Consider the following 15,151-nt stretch of genomic DNA (forward strand, 5'->3'; position numbering starts at 1 on the left):
CACAACACAATATACCGTATACAGAACACACAACACAATATACCATATACAGAACACACAACACAATATACCATATACAGAACACATAACACAATATACCATATACAGAACACACAACACAATATACCATATACAGAACACATAACACGATATACCATATACAGAACATACAACACAATATACCATATACAGAACACATGACACAATATACCATATATATTCACATAACACAATATACCATATACAGAACACACAACACAATATACCATATACAGAACACATAACACAATATACCATATACATTCACATAACACAATATACCATATACAGAACACACAACACAATATACCATATACATTCACATAACACAATATACCATATACAGAACACACAACACAATATACCATATACAGAACACATAACACAATATACCATATACAGAACACACGACACAATATACCATATACAGAACACATGACACAATATACCATATACAGAACACACAACACAATATACCATATACAGAACACACAACACAATATACCATATACAGAACACATAACACAATATACCATATACATTCACATAACACAATATACCATATACAGAACACATAACACAATATACCATATACAGAACACACAACACAATATACCATATACAGAACACACAACACAATATACCATATACGTTCACATAACACAATATACCATATACAGAACACATAACACAATATACCATATACAGAACACACAACACAATATACCATATACAGAACACATAACACGATATACCATAGACATTCACATAACACAATATACCATATACAGAACACATAACACAATATACCATATACAGAACACACAACACAATATACCATATACAGAACACATGACACAATATACCATATACAGAACACACAACACAATATACCATATACAGAACACACAACACAATATACCATATACAGAACACATAACACAATATACCATATACAGAACACACAACACAATATACCGTATACAGAACACACAACACAATATACCATATACATTCACATAACACAATATACCATATACAGAACACACAACACAATATACCATATACATTCACATAACACAATATACCATATACAGAACACATAACACAATATACCATATACAGAACACACAACACAATATACCATATACAGAACACATAACACAATATACCATATACAGAACACACAACACAATATACCGTATACAGAACACACAACACAATATACCATATACAGAACACACAACACAATATACCATATACAGAACACATAACACAATATACCATATACAGAACACACAACACAATATACCATATACAGAACACATAACACGATATACCATATACAGAACATACAACACAATATACCATATACAGAACACATGACACAATATACCATATATATTCACATAACACAATATACCATATACAGAACACACAACACAATATACCATATACAGAACACATAACACAATATACCATATACATTCACATAACACAATATACCATATACAGAACACACAACACAATATACCATATACATTCACATAACACAATATACCATATACAGAACACACAACACAATATACCATATACAGAACACATAACACAATATACCATATACAGAACACACGACACAATATACCATATACAGAACACATGACACAATATACCATATACAGAACACACAACACAATATACCATATACAGAACACACAACACAATATACCATATACATTCACATAACACAATATACCATATACAGAACACATAACACAATATACCATATACAGAACACACAACACAATATACCATATACAGAACACATAACACAATATACCATATACATTCACATAACACAATATACCATATACAGAACACATAACACAATATACCATATACAGAACACACAACACAATATACCATATACAGAACACACAACACAATATACCATATACGTTCACATAACACAATATACCATATACAGAACACATAACACAATATACCATATACAGAACACACAACACAATATACCATATACAGAACACATAACACGATATACCATAGACATTCACATAACACAATATACCATATACAGAACACATAACACAATATACCATATACAGAACACACAACACAATATACCATATACAGAACACATGACACAATATACCATATACAGAACACACAACACAATATACCATATACAGAACACACAACACAATATACCATATACATTCACATAACACAATATACCATATACAGAACACATAATACAATATACCATATACAGAACACACAACACAATATACCGTATACAGAACACACAACACAATATACCATATACATTCACATAACACAATATACCATATACAGAACACATAACACAATATACCATATAAAGAACACATAACACAATATACCATATACAGAACACACAACACAATATACCATATACAGAACACATAACACAATATACCATATACATTCACATAACACAATATACCATATACAGAACACACAACACAATATACCATATACATTCACATAACACAATATACCATATACAGAACACATAACACAATATACCATATACAGAACACATGACACAATATACCATATACAGAACACACAACACAATATACCATATACAGAACACACAACACAATATACCATATACATTCACATAACACAATATACCATATACAGAACACATAATACAATATACCATATACAGAACACACAACACAATATACCATATACAGAACACACAACACAATATACCATATACATTCACATAACACAATATACCATATACAGAACACACAACACAATATACCATATACAGAACACATAACACAATATACCATATACAGAACACACAACACAATATACCGTATACAGAACACACAACACAATATACCATATACAGAACACACAACACAATATACCATATACAGAACACATAACACAATATACCATATACAGAACACACAACACAATATACCATATACAGAACACATAACACGATATACCATATACAGAACATACAACACAATATACCATATACAGAACACATGACACAATATACCATATATATTCACATAACACAATATACCATATACAGAACACACAACACAATATACCATATACAGAACACATGACACAATATACCATATACAGAACACACAACACAATATACCATATACAGAACACACAACACAATATACCATATACATTCACATAACACAATATACCATATACAGAACACATAATACAATATACCATATACAGAACACACAACACAATATACCGTATACAGAACACACAACACAATATACCATATACATTCACATAACACAATATACCATATACAGAACACATAACACAATATACCATATAAAGAACACATAACACAATATACCATATACAGAACACACAACACAATATACCATATACAGAACACATAACACAATATACCATATACATTCACATAACACAATATACCATATACAGAACACACAACACAATATACCATATACATTCACATAACACAATATACCATATACAGAACACATAACACAATATACCATATACAGAACACACAACACAATATACCATATACAGAACACATAACACGATATACCATATACAGAACATACAACACAATATACCATATACAGAACACACAACACAATATACCGTATACAGAACACACAACACAATATACCATATACAGAACACACAACACAATATACCATATACAGAACACATAACACAATATACCATATACAGAACACACAACACAATATACCATATACAGAACACACAACACAATATACCATATACATTCACATAACACAATATACCATATACAGAACACACAACACAATATACCATATACAGAACACATAACACAATATACCATATACATTCACATAACACAATATACCATATACAGAACACACAACACAATATACCATATACAGAACACATAACACGATATACCATATACAGAACATACAACACAATATACCATATACAGAACACATGACACAATATACCATATATATTCACATAACACAATATACCATATACAGAACACACAACACAATATACCATATACAGAACACATGACACAATATACCATATACAGAACACACAACACAATATACCATATACAGAACACACAACACAATATACCATATACATTCACATAACACAATATACCATATACAGAACACATAATACAATATACCATATACAGAACACACAACACAATATACCGTATACAGAACACACAACACAATATACCATATACATTCACATAACACAATATACCATATACAGAACACATAACACAATATACCATATAAAGAACACATAACACAATATACCATATACAGAACACACAACACAATATACCATATACAGAACACATAACACAATATACCATATACATTCACATAACACAATATACCATATACAGAACACACAACACAATATACCATATACATTCACATAACACAATATACCATATACAGAACACATAACACAATATACCATATACAGAACACACAACACAATATACCATATACAGAACACATAACACGATATACCATATACAGAACATACAACACAATATACCATATACAGAACACATGACACAATATACCATATATATTCACATAACACAATATACCATATACAGAACACACAACACAATATACCATATACAGAACACATGACACAATATACCATATACAGAACACACAACACAATATACCATATACAGAACACACAACACAATATACCATATACATTCACATAACACAATATACCATATACAGAACACATAATACAATATACCATATACAGAACACACAACACAATATACCGTATACAGAACACACAACACAATATACCATATACATTCACATAACACAATATACCATATACAGAACACATAACACAATATACCATATAAAGAACACATAACACAATATACCATATACAGAACACACAACACAATATACCATATACAGAACACATAACACAATATACCATATACATTCACATAACACAATATACCATATACAGAACACACAACACAATATACCATATACATTCACATAACACAATATACCATATACAGAACACATAACACAATATACCATATACAGAACACACGACACAATATACCATATACAGAACACACAACACAATATACCATATACATTCACATAACACAATATACCATATACAGAACACATAACACAATATACCATATACAGAACACACAACACAATATACCGTATACAGAACACACAACACAATATACCATATACAGAACACACAACACAATATACCATATACAGAACACATAACACAATATACCATATACAGAACACACAACACAATATACCATATACAGAACACACAACACAATATACCATATACATTCACATAACACAATATACCATATACAGAACACACAACACAATATACCATATACAGAACACATAACACAATATACCATATACATTCACATAACACAATGTACCATATACAGAACACACAACACAATATACCATATACAGAACACACAACACAATATACCATATACAGAACACATAACACAATATACCATATACAGAACACACAACACAATATACCATATACAGAACACATAACACGATATACCATATACAGAACATACAACACAATATACCATATACAGAACACATGACACAATATACCATATACATTCACATAACACAATATACCATATACAGAACACACAACACAATATACCATATACAGAACACATAACACAATATACCATATACATTCACATAACACAATATACCATATACAGAACACACAACACAATATACCATATACATTCACATAACACAATATACCATATACAGAACACACAACACAATATACCATATACAGAACACATAACACAATATACCATATACAGAACACACAACACAATATACCATATACAGAACACATGACACAATATACCATATACAGAACACACAACACAATATACCATATACAGAACACACAACACAATATACCATATACATTCACATAACACAATATACCATATACAGAACACATAACACAATATACCATATACAGAACACACAACACAATATACCATATACAGAACACATAACACAATATACCATATACATTCACATAACACAATATACCATATACAGAACACATAACACAATATACCATATACAGAACACACAACACAATATACCATATACGTTCACATAACACAATATACCATATACAGAACACATAACACAATATACCATATACAGAACACACAACACAATATACCATATACAGAACACATAACACGATATACCATAGACATTCACATAACACAATATACCATATACAGAACACATAACACAATATACCATATACAGAACACACAACACAATATACCATATACAGAACACACGACACAATATACCATATACAGAACACACAACACAATATACCATATACAGAACACACAACACAATATACCATATACATTCACATAACACAATATACCATATACAGAACACATAACACAATATACCATATACAGAACACACAACACAATATACCATATACAGAACACACAACACAATATACCATATACATTCACATAACACAATATACCATATACAGAACACATAACACAATATACCATATACAGAACACACAACACAATATACCGTATACAGAACACACAACACAATATACCGTATACAGAACACACGACACAATATACCATATACAGAACACACAACACAATATACCATATACATTCACATAACACAATATACCATATACAGAACACATAACACAATATACCATATACAGAACACACAACACAATATACCGTATACAGAACACACAACACAATATACCATATACAGAACACACAACACAATATACCATATACAGAACACATAACACAATATACCATATACAGAACACACAACACAATATACCATATACAGAACACATAACACAATATACCATATACATTCACATAACACAATATACCATATACAGAACACATAACACAATATACCATATACAGAACACACAACACAATATACCATATACAGAACACACAACACAATATACCATATACGTTCACATAACACAATATACCATATACAGAACACATAACACAATATACCATATACAGAACACACAACACAATATACCATATACAGAACACATAACACGATATACCATAGACATTCACATAACACAATATACCATATACAGAACACATAACACAATATACCATATACAGAACACACAACACAATATACCATATACAGAACACATGACACAATATACCATATACAGAACACACAACACAATATACCATATACAGAACACACAACACAATATACCATATACATTCACATAACACAATATACCATATACAGAACACATAACACAATATACCATATACAGAACACACAACACAATATACCGTATACAGAACACACAACACAATATACCGTATACAGAACACACAACACAATATACCATATACAGAACACATAACACAATATACCATATACAGAACACATAACACAATATACCATATACAGAACACACAACACAATATACCATATACAGAACACATGACACAATATACCATATATATTCACATAACACAATATACCATATACAGAACACACAACACAATATACCGTATACAGAACACACAACACAATATACCATATACAGAACACATAACACGATATACCATATACAGAACACATAACACGATATACCATATACAGAACATACAACACAATATACCATATACAGAACACATGACACAATATAACATATACAGAACACACGACACAATATACCGTATACAGAACACACAACACAATATACCATATACAGAACACACAACACAATATACCATATACAGAACACATGACACATAATACAATAGTATTAGATGGTGAGAGCGACTGAGTGAGAGTTGGTGTTTGTGCGTGTGCATGCATGTCTTTGTGTGTTTGTGCGTGTGCATGTATGCCCATGGGTGTGTTTGTGAATCTGCATGCATGTACGTGCATGAGTGTGTGTGTGTGTATCTGAGTGAGTGTGTGTGTGTATCTGCATGCGTGTGTGTGTATCTGCGTGTGTGTGTGTATTTACGTGTGTGTTCACTGCGGCTTCTCCCCCAGCCCACACACAGAGGCTGGTGCAACTGCAGTCCCTGCTGCGGCGTGCGCCCAGCTACCGCACGCTGGAGCTGCAGCTGCTGGAGTGGCAGGAACGTGAGCTCTTCGAGTACTTCGTGGTGGTGTCGTTGAAGAAGAAGCCCTCAAAGAACTCCTTCACCCCAGAGGTCTCCTACCAGTTCCCTAAGGTAATCCAACCCTGACCGTGGTGCTGCTGCCCCCATAGCCTTCGGTCAGGTGAGCTACCAGAACACCACAGGATGTCCAGACAGAGAAGCTTAGCACTGCAGCTGGTACACAGTAGCACTGCAGTAGATGTCAGATCCTTAACACTGGGCTTGTTGACCTTGGAAAGGCTTGTTGATTCTCTTTTGTTATTACTGCTTCTCATGCTGTCATGCAGATTATATCTCGATAACATCTTGATCTATGGTCTTTAATTATGTTTCTGCTATCTGGACACTAGTGTCACTGAACAGCTTGTGTTCATGTAAAGTGGTTTTGATTTCTGTTTTGTTTCAGTCTAATAAATGAAGTTTATGCGCATTACAGCCAATGACCCAGATTTAGAGATAGGCTACCCTTTTGTTTTTGGGATTGTAGAGACTAAGCACTGTTGCCAGGAGACTGTTGCCACAGCAATCAAGTGATTAGTTATGCTGAAGTGGTTTTTTAATTAGCCTAGATGTACTTCAGTGACTGTGTCCCCTTTGAGAAACTAAAAATATGTCAGCTCTCTGCCAGTGAGGAGATCAACCCCGATGACATCATAACCTTCAATTTGGGCGAATGGGACAAGGGAAGGGGTCATGACCCCGGGTGGGAGATGACCGTTCCAAACATATTTTACATAGCAGTTGAGGTCAGCAAGGGAACAGCAAAATAAAAAATGCCCTCCACACAAAAACAAACAAACAAAAAAAACCTCACAAAAAGCTGGTGCTGCAGTGTCTGACCGCAGGTCTGATGCAGGCCCCTTTGTCTGATTTCTGCAGCTGGACAGACCCACCAAGCAGATGAGGGACGGTGAGCAGCGTCTGAAAGCCATTCCGCAGTTCTGCTTCCCAGACGCCAAGGACTGGAGCCCCGTGTCTGAATACAGCAGGTACTGCCCCCAGGGCGCGCCTGGTGGGTACCAATAATCACACACTCTTTCTCAGGTTTGAGGTGAAGACCTGCTGTTCCCTTTTTAACAACTTTACCCAGAAACCCCTGCTCACATCTCTTAATCACAGCTCTTAATCAGAAGTGCCAAGCTAATAAACATCATAAGAAATAACGGAACTGTTCTTTGCCTCTAACTGAGAGCCAAAACAGCCTACAGTCGTTTTTGTCTCAGTTATTCCAGAATGTCCTGGTCTGGTTCGCAGCTGCCTGACAGTTTTGTCTCCTATGCATACGGCCCTGTGCCTCCTCTCAACCTACTAGTGCAGACAACATTTCCACTTGACTGGCCTTGAATGCTGCCCCCCCGTGCGGGTGTGATGTGTGTTTTGTGTTTGGTCTGATGCAGTGAGACCTTCTCCTTCATGCTGACCGGGGAAGATGGTGGCCGACGCTTTGGTTACTGTAGGCGTCTCCTGGTAAGTCCGGGCTCTCCTCACCATTTAATCTTTCTCTGTTCCACTTGTTTGGCAGTGTTTGTTTGTGTTTGGCTGTGTGTGGCTGTGTTTCGTAGTGTTTGGTAGGTTTTAGGCTTCCCAAACTACACTTTTGTCGTACGTTGCTTCAGATGACCCGTGTCTGTGTCTGTGTTTTAGAGACTGCAGGACATCACAGTTCAAGTCAGGAACAGAGATAGTGTAGGAAGAGTAATGTAAAATGTCCAAGTAACTACGTATATGGTGATGTGAAGATGGCTGAGAAGTGCTGGGGTTACTTTGGTGAGGTGTAGCAGTGGACGTCAGGACAGTGGAGGTGTTGGTGGAGGTGAGGGGCTGGTGGAGGTGAGGTGAGGAGGTGAGGGGCTGGTGGAGGTGAGGGGAGGAGGTGAGGAGAGGAGGTGAGGGGCTGGTGGATGTGTTGGTGGAGGTGAGGGGAGCAAGTGAGGGGCTGGTGGAGGGGAGGGGAGGAGGTGAGGGGCTGGTGGAGGTGAGGGGAGGAGGTGAGGAGAGGAGGTGAGGGGCTGGTGGAGGTGAGGAGAGGAGGTGAGGGGCTGGTGGATGTGTTGGTGGAGGTGGGGGGCTGGCATGCGGGAAAACATTCCTCAGCACTTCAGACCAGTTCCACATGCTTCACTTAATCATCCATTTGTGAAAAAGCATCAGAGAATGACCTAATATGGAGAAATGGAACAGAGAATTCTTGTGCGTGTGTGTGTGTGTGTGTGTGTGTGTGTGTGTGTGTGTGTGTGTAGAGATGCTACTCACCACTTCACAGAGTTTTACAACAAGGCTAGGCTATAGATGTCTAACCCATAGTGCTGTTTAATACCATCTGGTATTGGGTTTGAATGGGAGACTTTTTGTACTGATTGGTGACATTTTTCCATTCTGGCTGCACACGGTATAATGGTGAGTTAAAGTCAATTTTGGCCATAAAGTCTGTAAACTGAGCCTTAATCCTTGCTGTATGAGGCGAGATATTTCATTAACAATCCAGTCCCCACATTTTAAACCGAAGCTCTTAAAAACTCTTATTACCCAGCATGCAAACAGGCACCTTCAACTGTTTGATGTGGTTCAGACATTCTTTAAGTGCTGCAGTGCGTAGACGCAGGTCTGTTTTCTCCCTCCAAGCATGGGGATTGGACGAAACTCCTCGGTCTGTCCTGACATGCTCTTTGCCGTTTCATGTGCGGGATGTCCTGCAGCCGTGCGGGAAAGGGCCTCGGCTTCCAGAGGTGTACTGTGTCATCAGCAGGCTGGGCTGTTTCGACCTGTTCTCCAAGGTGAGGTCCTGTCTGTTCTCCAAGGTGAGCTCATGCGTTCTCATGGCTCCTCAGCCCTCCACCTGCGCTGGACCACTGCCAGGAGCTTCTCCACCACATAACCTTCTATTCTCCTGCCATCCAAATTCCTCCTTTCCTCATCTACATTATAACATGACTCCACTGTGTGTTATAACATGACTCCACTGTGTGTTCACCAGCTCAGATAATGAACACCCGTTTCATATCTGAAGTTAAGCAGACTCCAGCAAGGCGCTGGCGTCAGCAGACCTGCCACGTTCTGCATGTAATTCACAGCACATGTTTCAGACCTACGGGCCCTTGACATACATGTGGTGCCCTTCTCCCAGATCCTGGACGAGGTGGAGAGGCGGAGGGGCATCTCTGCGGCCCTGGTCTACCCCTTTATGCGGGGCCTGATGGAGGCCCCTTTCCCAGCCCCTGGAAAAACCATTAAAGTCAAAACCTTCCTACCTGGGACAGGCAATGAGGTGTGATGCCCCATCTACCCCTCACACCACCATCCCTACACAGTCACAATCACCTGAATCAACACCACAGTGAATTATAATATAAAGAAAGCTTAGAATAATGTTCTATTAACCTCAGATATCTAATATCTAAAATAAAGCTTGACTCTCTAGTGGGGTCAGTAAGTGTGACCCCTACAGGGCAGTGGAATGCAGTTTGACCTCTCTTTCCCCCCGTACTCTCTCTGCAGGTAATTGAGTTGTGCAGACCAATGGACTCCAGACTGGAACACGTGGATTTTGAAAGCCTCTTCAGCTGTCTGAGTGTCAGGCAGGTGGTGCGCGTGTTCGCCTCACTTCTGCTTGAGCGAAGGGTCATCTTCGTGGCTGACAAACTCAGGTAAGACCCCGGGATTGACCTTGTGACCTCACCATTGGCTAGTTGTTGATTTAGCACTTCTGTGCCACTTACAGAGTGCAGCTGTAGTTATTATGAGAGTGTGTAGATCTTAGCGTGGTCTGTTGAAGATCCTCTCCCTTCAGCCCAAACATAACCACCTCACTCCAGGCTTTGGTGCGTTCTGACCAGCTGGAGTGACGTGGCTCCACTGCAGATCTCCACCACAGATGTTCCCCAGAACAGCTTTCCTCACTGATCTGCCATGTCACATCCACTTTTACATTTGCTAAATCAGCAACAGAATTCAGAATTCAAAACACCATCTGACCTATGTGGGAAAAATCTTTTTTTCCCGCTGTAACTTTAGCTATAAATGATTTAACATTGATTAAATTCAGGCAGTTTTTAAAAATAAGATCTGTATATAAAGGCGAGATGTTGGGGGGGGGGGGGGGCATAGTTCTCTTTTGTTAAATCAGGAAGTGAGTTTGTGAATGAAATGCCAACCATAGCATCAGCAGTAGAACGGTAGTAGGGCCCTGTTACGTCTGTCACAGTGCAGCCAGGATCTCTGTCTAACAGCAGCTCTACGTTCTGTTGTGGTTGGGCCACTGGCGGCTCCGTACAGGCCCCTGCTGAACTAATCAGGGGAGGCATCTATGAGGCGCACCCGCGCTGCCCGGTCCAGCACGGGCTGAGCTCCCAACATTCCCAGCTGCTGTGGAAGTGGGTCAGGGCAGGTCCCTCGGGGCTGGGTAGGTGCAGTTTAAGCGTAGATCAGGGTCTCCAGGGGCCCTGCCATCCACCCTCCCTGAGTGGAGGCTCTCAGTCACGAAATCCCGTTCTCTGGCTGTGGGGTCATTAGGGAGATGGTTATTTGTGAAAATCTAATCTCCACAAATCAGAGCTGAGTTTAAACAAACAGCAGCAGGGGGGAACCTGCAGTAGGCAATGACTGTGAAGGGAAGGAATGTACTTCCTGTGTGTGTGTGTGTGTGTGTGTGTGTGTGTGTGTGTGTGTGTGTGTGTGTGTGAGTGTGTGTGTGTGTGTGTGTGTGTGTGTGTGTGTTGGGGGGTGGGGGGTGCTCACTGGTTGGTGGTGTTCACCACATCAGGACATGCTGGTTCAGATAAGTTTACAGGGAACCGATGAACCCAACAGAGTACACAGTTTATAGAGATTACTGTAAATTTTATAAACAAATAAAATTACCATAGACCTTGGAACTACTGTAATACAGTCCTGTAAAATGCCCTGTGAAGTATATAACATGCTGGCTGGTGTTACCTACCCTGCATAGAATCATTCAGACACATAATATTGTAGTTCTAAGGTTTAATATTAATATTGCAGTGCTACAGTTTATGTTCATCACTTCATCCTCTCATAAATATTTCAAGATTGTTTTCAATGGCCAAACAGTGCATTCTGTTCCTGAAACAGACATATTCAACCAGTGAAACATCCTCAGTCTGTACATGTGCCATTTTCAGAGCTATCTCTCGGGTCTTGTTTTTTAGGCTTTCTCTCACACCCTTTAGCATAATAGCTGGAGCTCTGGCTGAAATCTCTTAAAATGTGACAAGCCACTATCAGGCACTATTCAGAACATAATGGGTGGGCAGGTGGGATTTGCTCCGGGCTTAGCCCAGCATGGGTGTGTACACAGGGCTCCTCTCTCTCCCACATTATCAACGTTGCTACAGCACCCCATGGGAAAGGCGACATGCCCCGAGTCGCAGGCCCCCAGCCAACAGCATGTGACGTCTGTCCCTGCCCTGTCATGTAGACAAAGCTTATAGTGTAACACAAAGAAAACTCTTTCCATGTGAGGAAGTAGCCTGCTGTGTGTGCCCTTGCTCAACCCTTTCTGTGCTCCTGTGACATCTTAGTGGACGTAATGCCGTTCCCTGGGCTACTCAGGAACTCTTCCCGGCAACATTCAGTCTTGAAGATTTTGAAGATTTTGAGTGTTTGGAGAAAACAGCACACAAGTGAGACAGTCTGAGGCAGGCGGGTGATGAGTCTTGTTGTAATAAATCCTTCAGCAGAATTGACACAACCATGTTTACTTGAAGGAGCTGCCCATGTCTTCTGTTTTATGACACTCTCCCCTGTGTTTGACTGGTCATTGGACAGGAAAGGGTTGAGCTATGGTGTACTGGCTCGGTTTGCTTTGCCTATGCTGTGTTTAAAAGAGTTTCCCCCGGTGCAGGCTCCCGGTCAGGGGCAGACTGTGAGTACAGGGGCAGACTGTAGGTATGGCGCAGACTGTGGTTACAGGACCAGACTGTGGGTACAGGGGGAGATTTTGGGGCATTTACTTGGATGTATTGTGTTCAGCTTGAGTGCAGAGGACCTACTATATATGTTCTGCATTACAGTGTGGATGAGGCTATAGTGGGGGACCAAGAACCCAGAAGGGCCCAGTACCACATGGAATCTAGAACTGGAGCAAATGGATTTCTATGTTTGTTTTTCTGGGTGGGGGGGCAATCAGATCTCACCTGTGATTAGCCCTCACCAATCAGATCTCACCTGTGATTAGCCCTCACCAATCAGATCTCACCTGTGATTAGCCCTCACCAATCAGATCTCACCTCTGATTAGCCCTCACCAATCACATCTCACCTGTGATTAGCCCGCACCAATCAGATCTCACCTGTGATTAGCCCTCACCAATCAGACCTCACCTGCAGTTTTTGTAGTAAATGCAGTGGTCTTGTTTTTCCCTTCCTCTAAGTATATGTATGTTTATATGTATATAAGCGTGTGTGTGTGTGTGTGTGTGTGTGTGTGTGTGTGTGTGTGTGTGTGTGTGTGTATAAGGCAGTAAAGGTATTTAGCTTTAAGCTCTTCGGTTGCCCGTGCTGACTCTCTTGCTCTTGGTGAGGGTTTTAACCTCCAGTTCTGCTCGTCCCCTGTTCTGACATGCCAGAGTTTCGGAGTGAAGACAGAAATGTCTTTGATTTCACCACATTTCACCAGCTATGAGATGTAGTTTTGGTTTGATTAAAAATTCTTTAAATGAATAATAGATTGTGGTTAGTTTGCACTAAAATGAAGCACAAACAACACACACAGACACACACACACACA

At 38.7% G+C, this 15,151-nt stretch overlaps 1 protein-coding gene across 3 annotated transcripts in view; it reads left to right on the forward strand.

The window, feature by feature from the left end:
* Positions 1 to 15,151, forward strand: part of dennd2b (DENN domain containing 2B) — a 52,404-nt gene that overhangs the window by 28,105 nt on the left and 9,148 nt on the right. For all 3 annotated transcript variants that reach the window (XM_035526516.1, XM_035526512.1, XM_035526518.1), the window contains exons 9-14: positions 8,295 to 8,479; positions 9,287 to 9,396; positions 9,805 to 9,874; positions 11,104 to 11,181; positions 11,532 to 11,672; positions 11,903 to 12,051. In XM_035526516.1, the coding sequence (XP_035382409.1) occupies positions 8,295 to 8,479; positions 9,287 to 9,396; positions 9,805 to 9,874; positions 11,104 to 11,181; positions 11,532 to 11,672; positions 11,903 to 12,051 (733 nt within the window). The remainder of the gene's footprint in view (positions 1 to 8,294; positions 8,480 to 9,286; positions 9,397 to 9,804; positions 9,875 to 11,103; positions 11,182 to 11,531; positions 11,673 to 11,902; positions 12,052 to 15,151) is intronic.

Source organism: Electrophorus electricus, chromosome 1, assembly GCF_013358815.1.
Source record: "Electrophorus electricus isolate fEleEle1 chromosome 1, fEleEle1.pri, whole genome shotgun sequence".
Classification (NCBI taxonomy): domain Eukaryota; kingdom Metazoa; phylum Chordata; class Actinopteri; order Gymnotiformes; family Gymnotidae; genus Electrophorus; species Electrophorus electricus.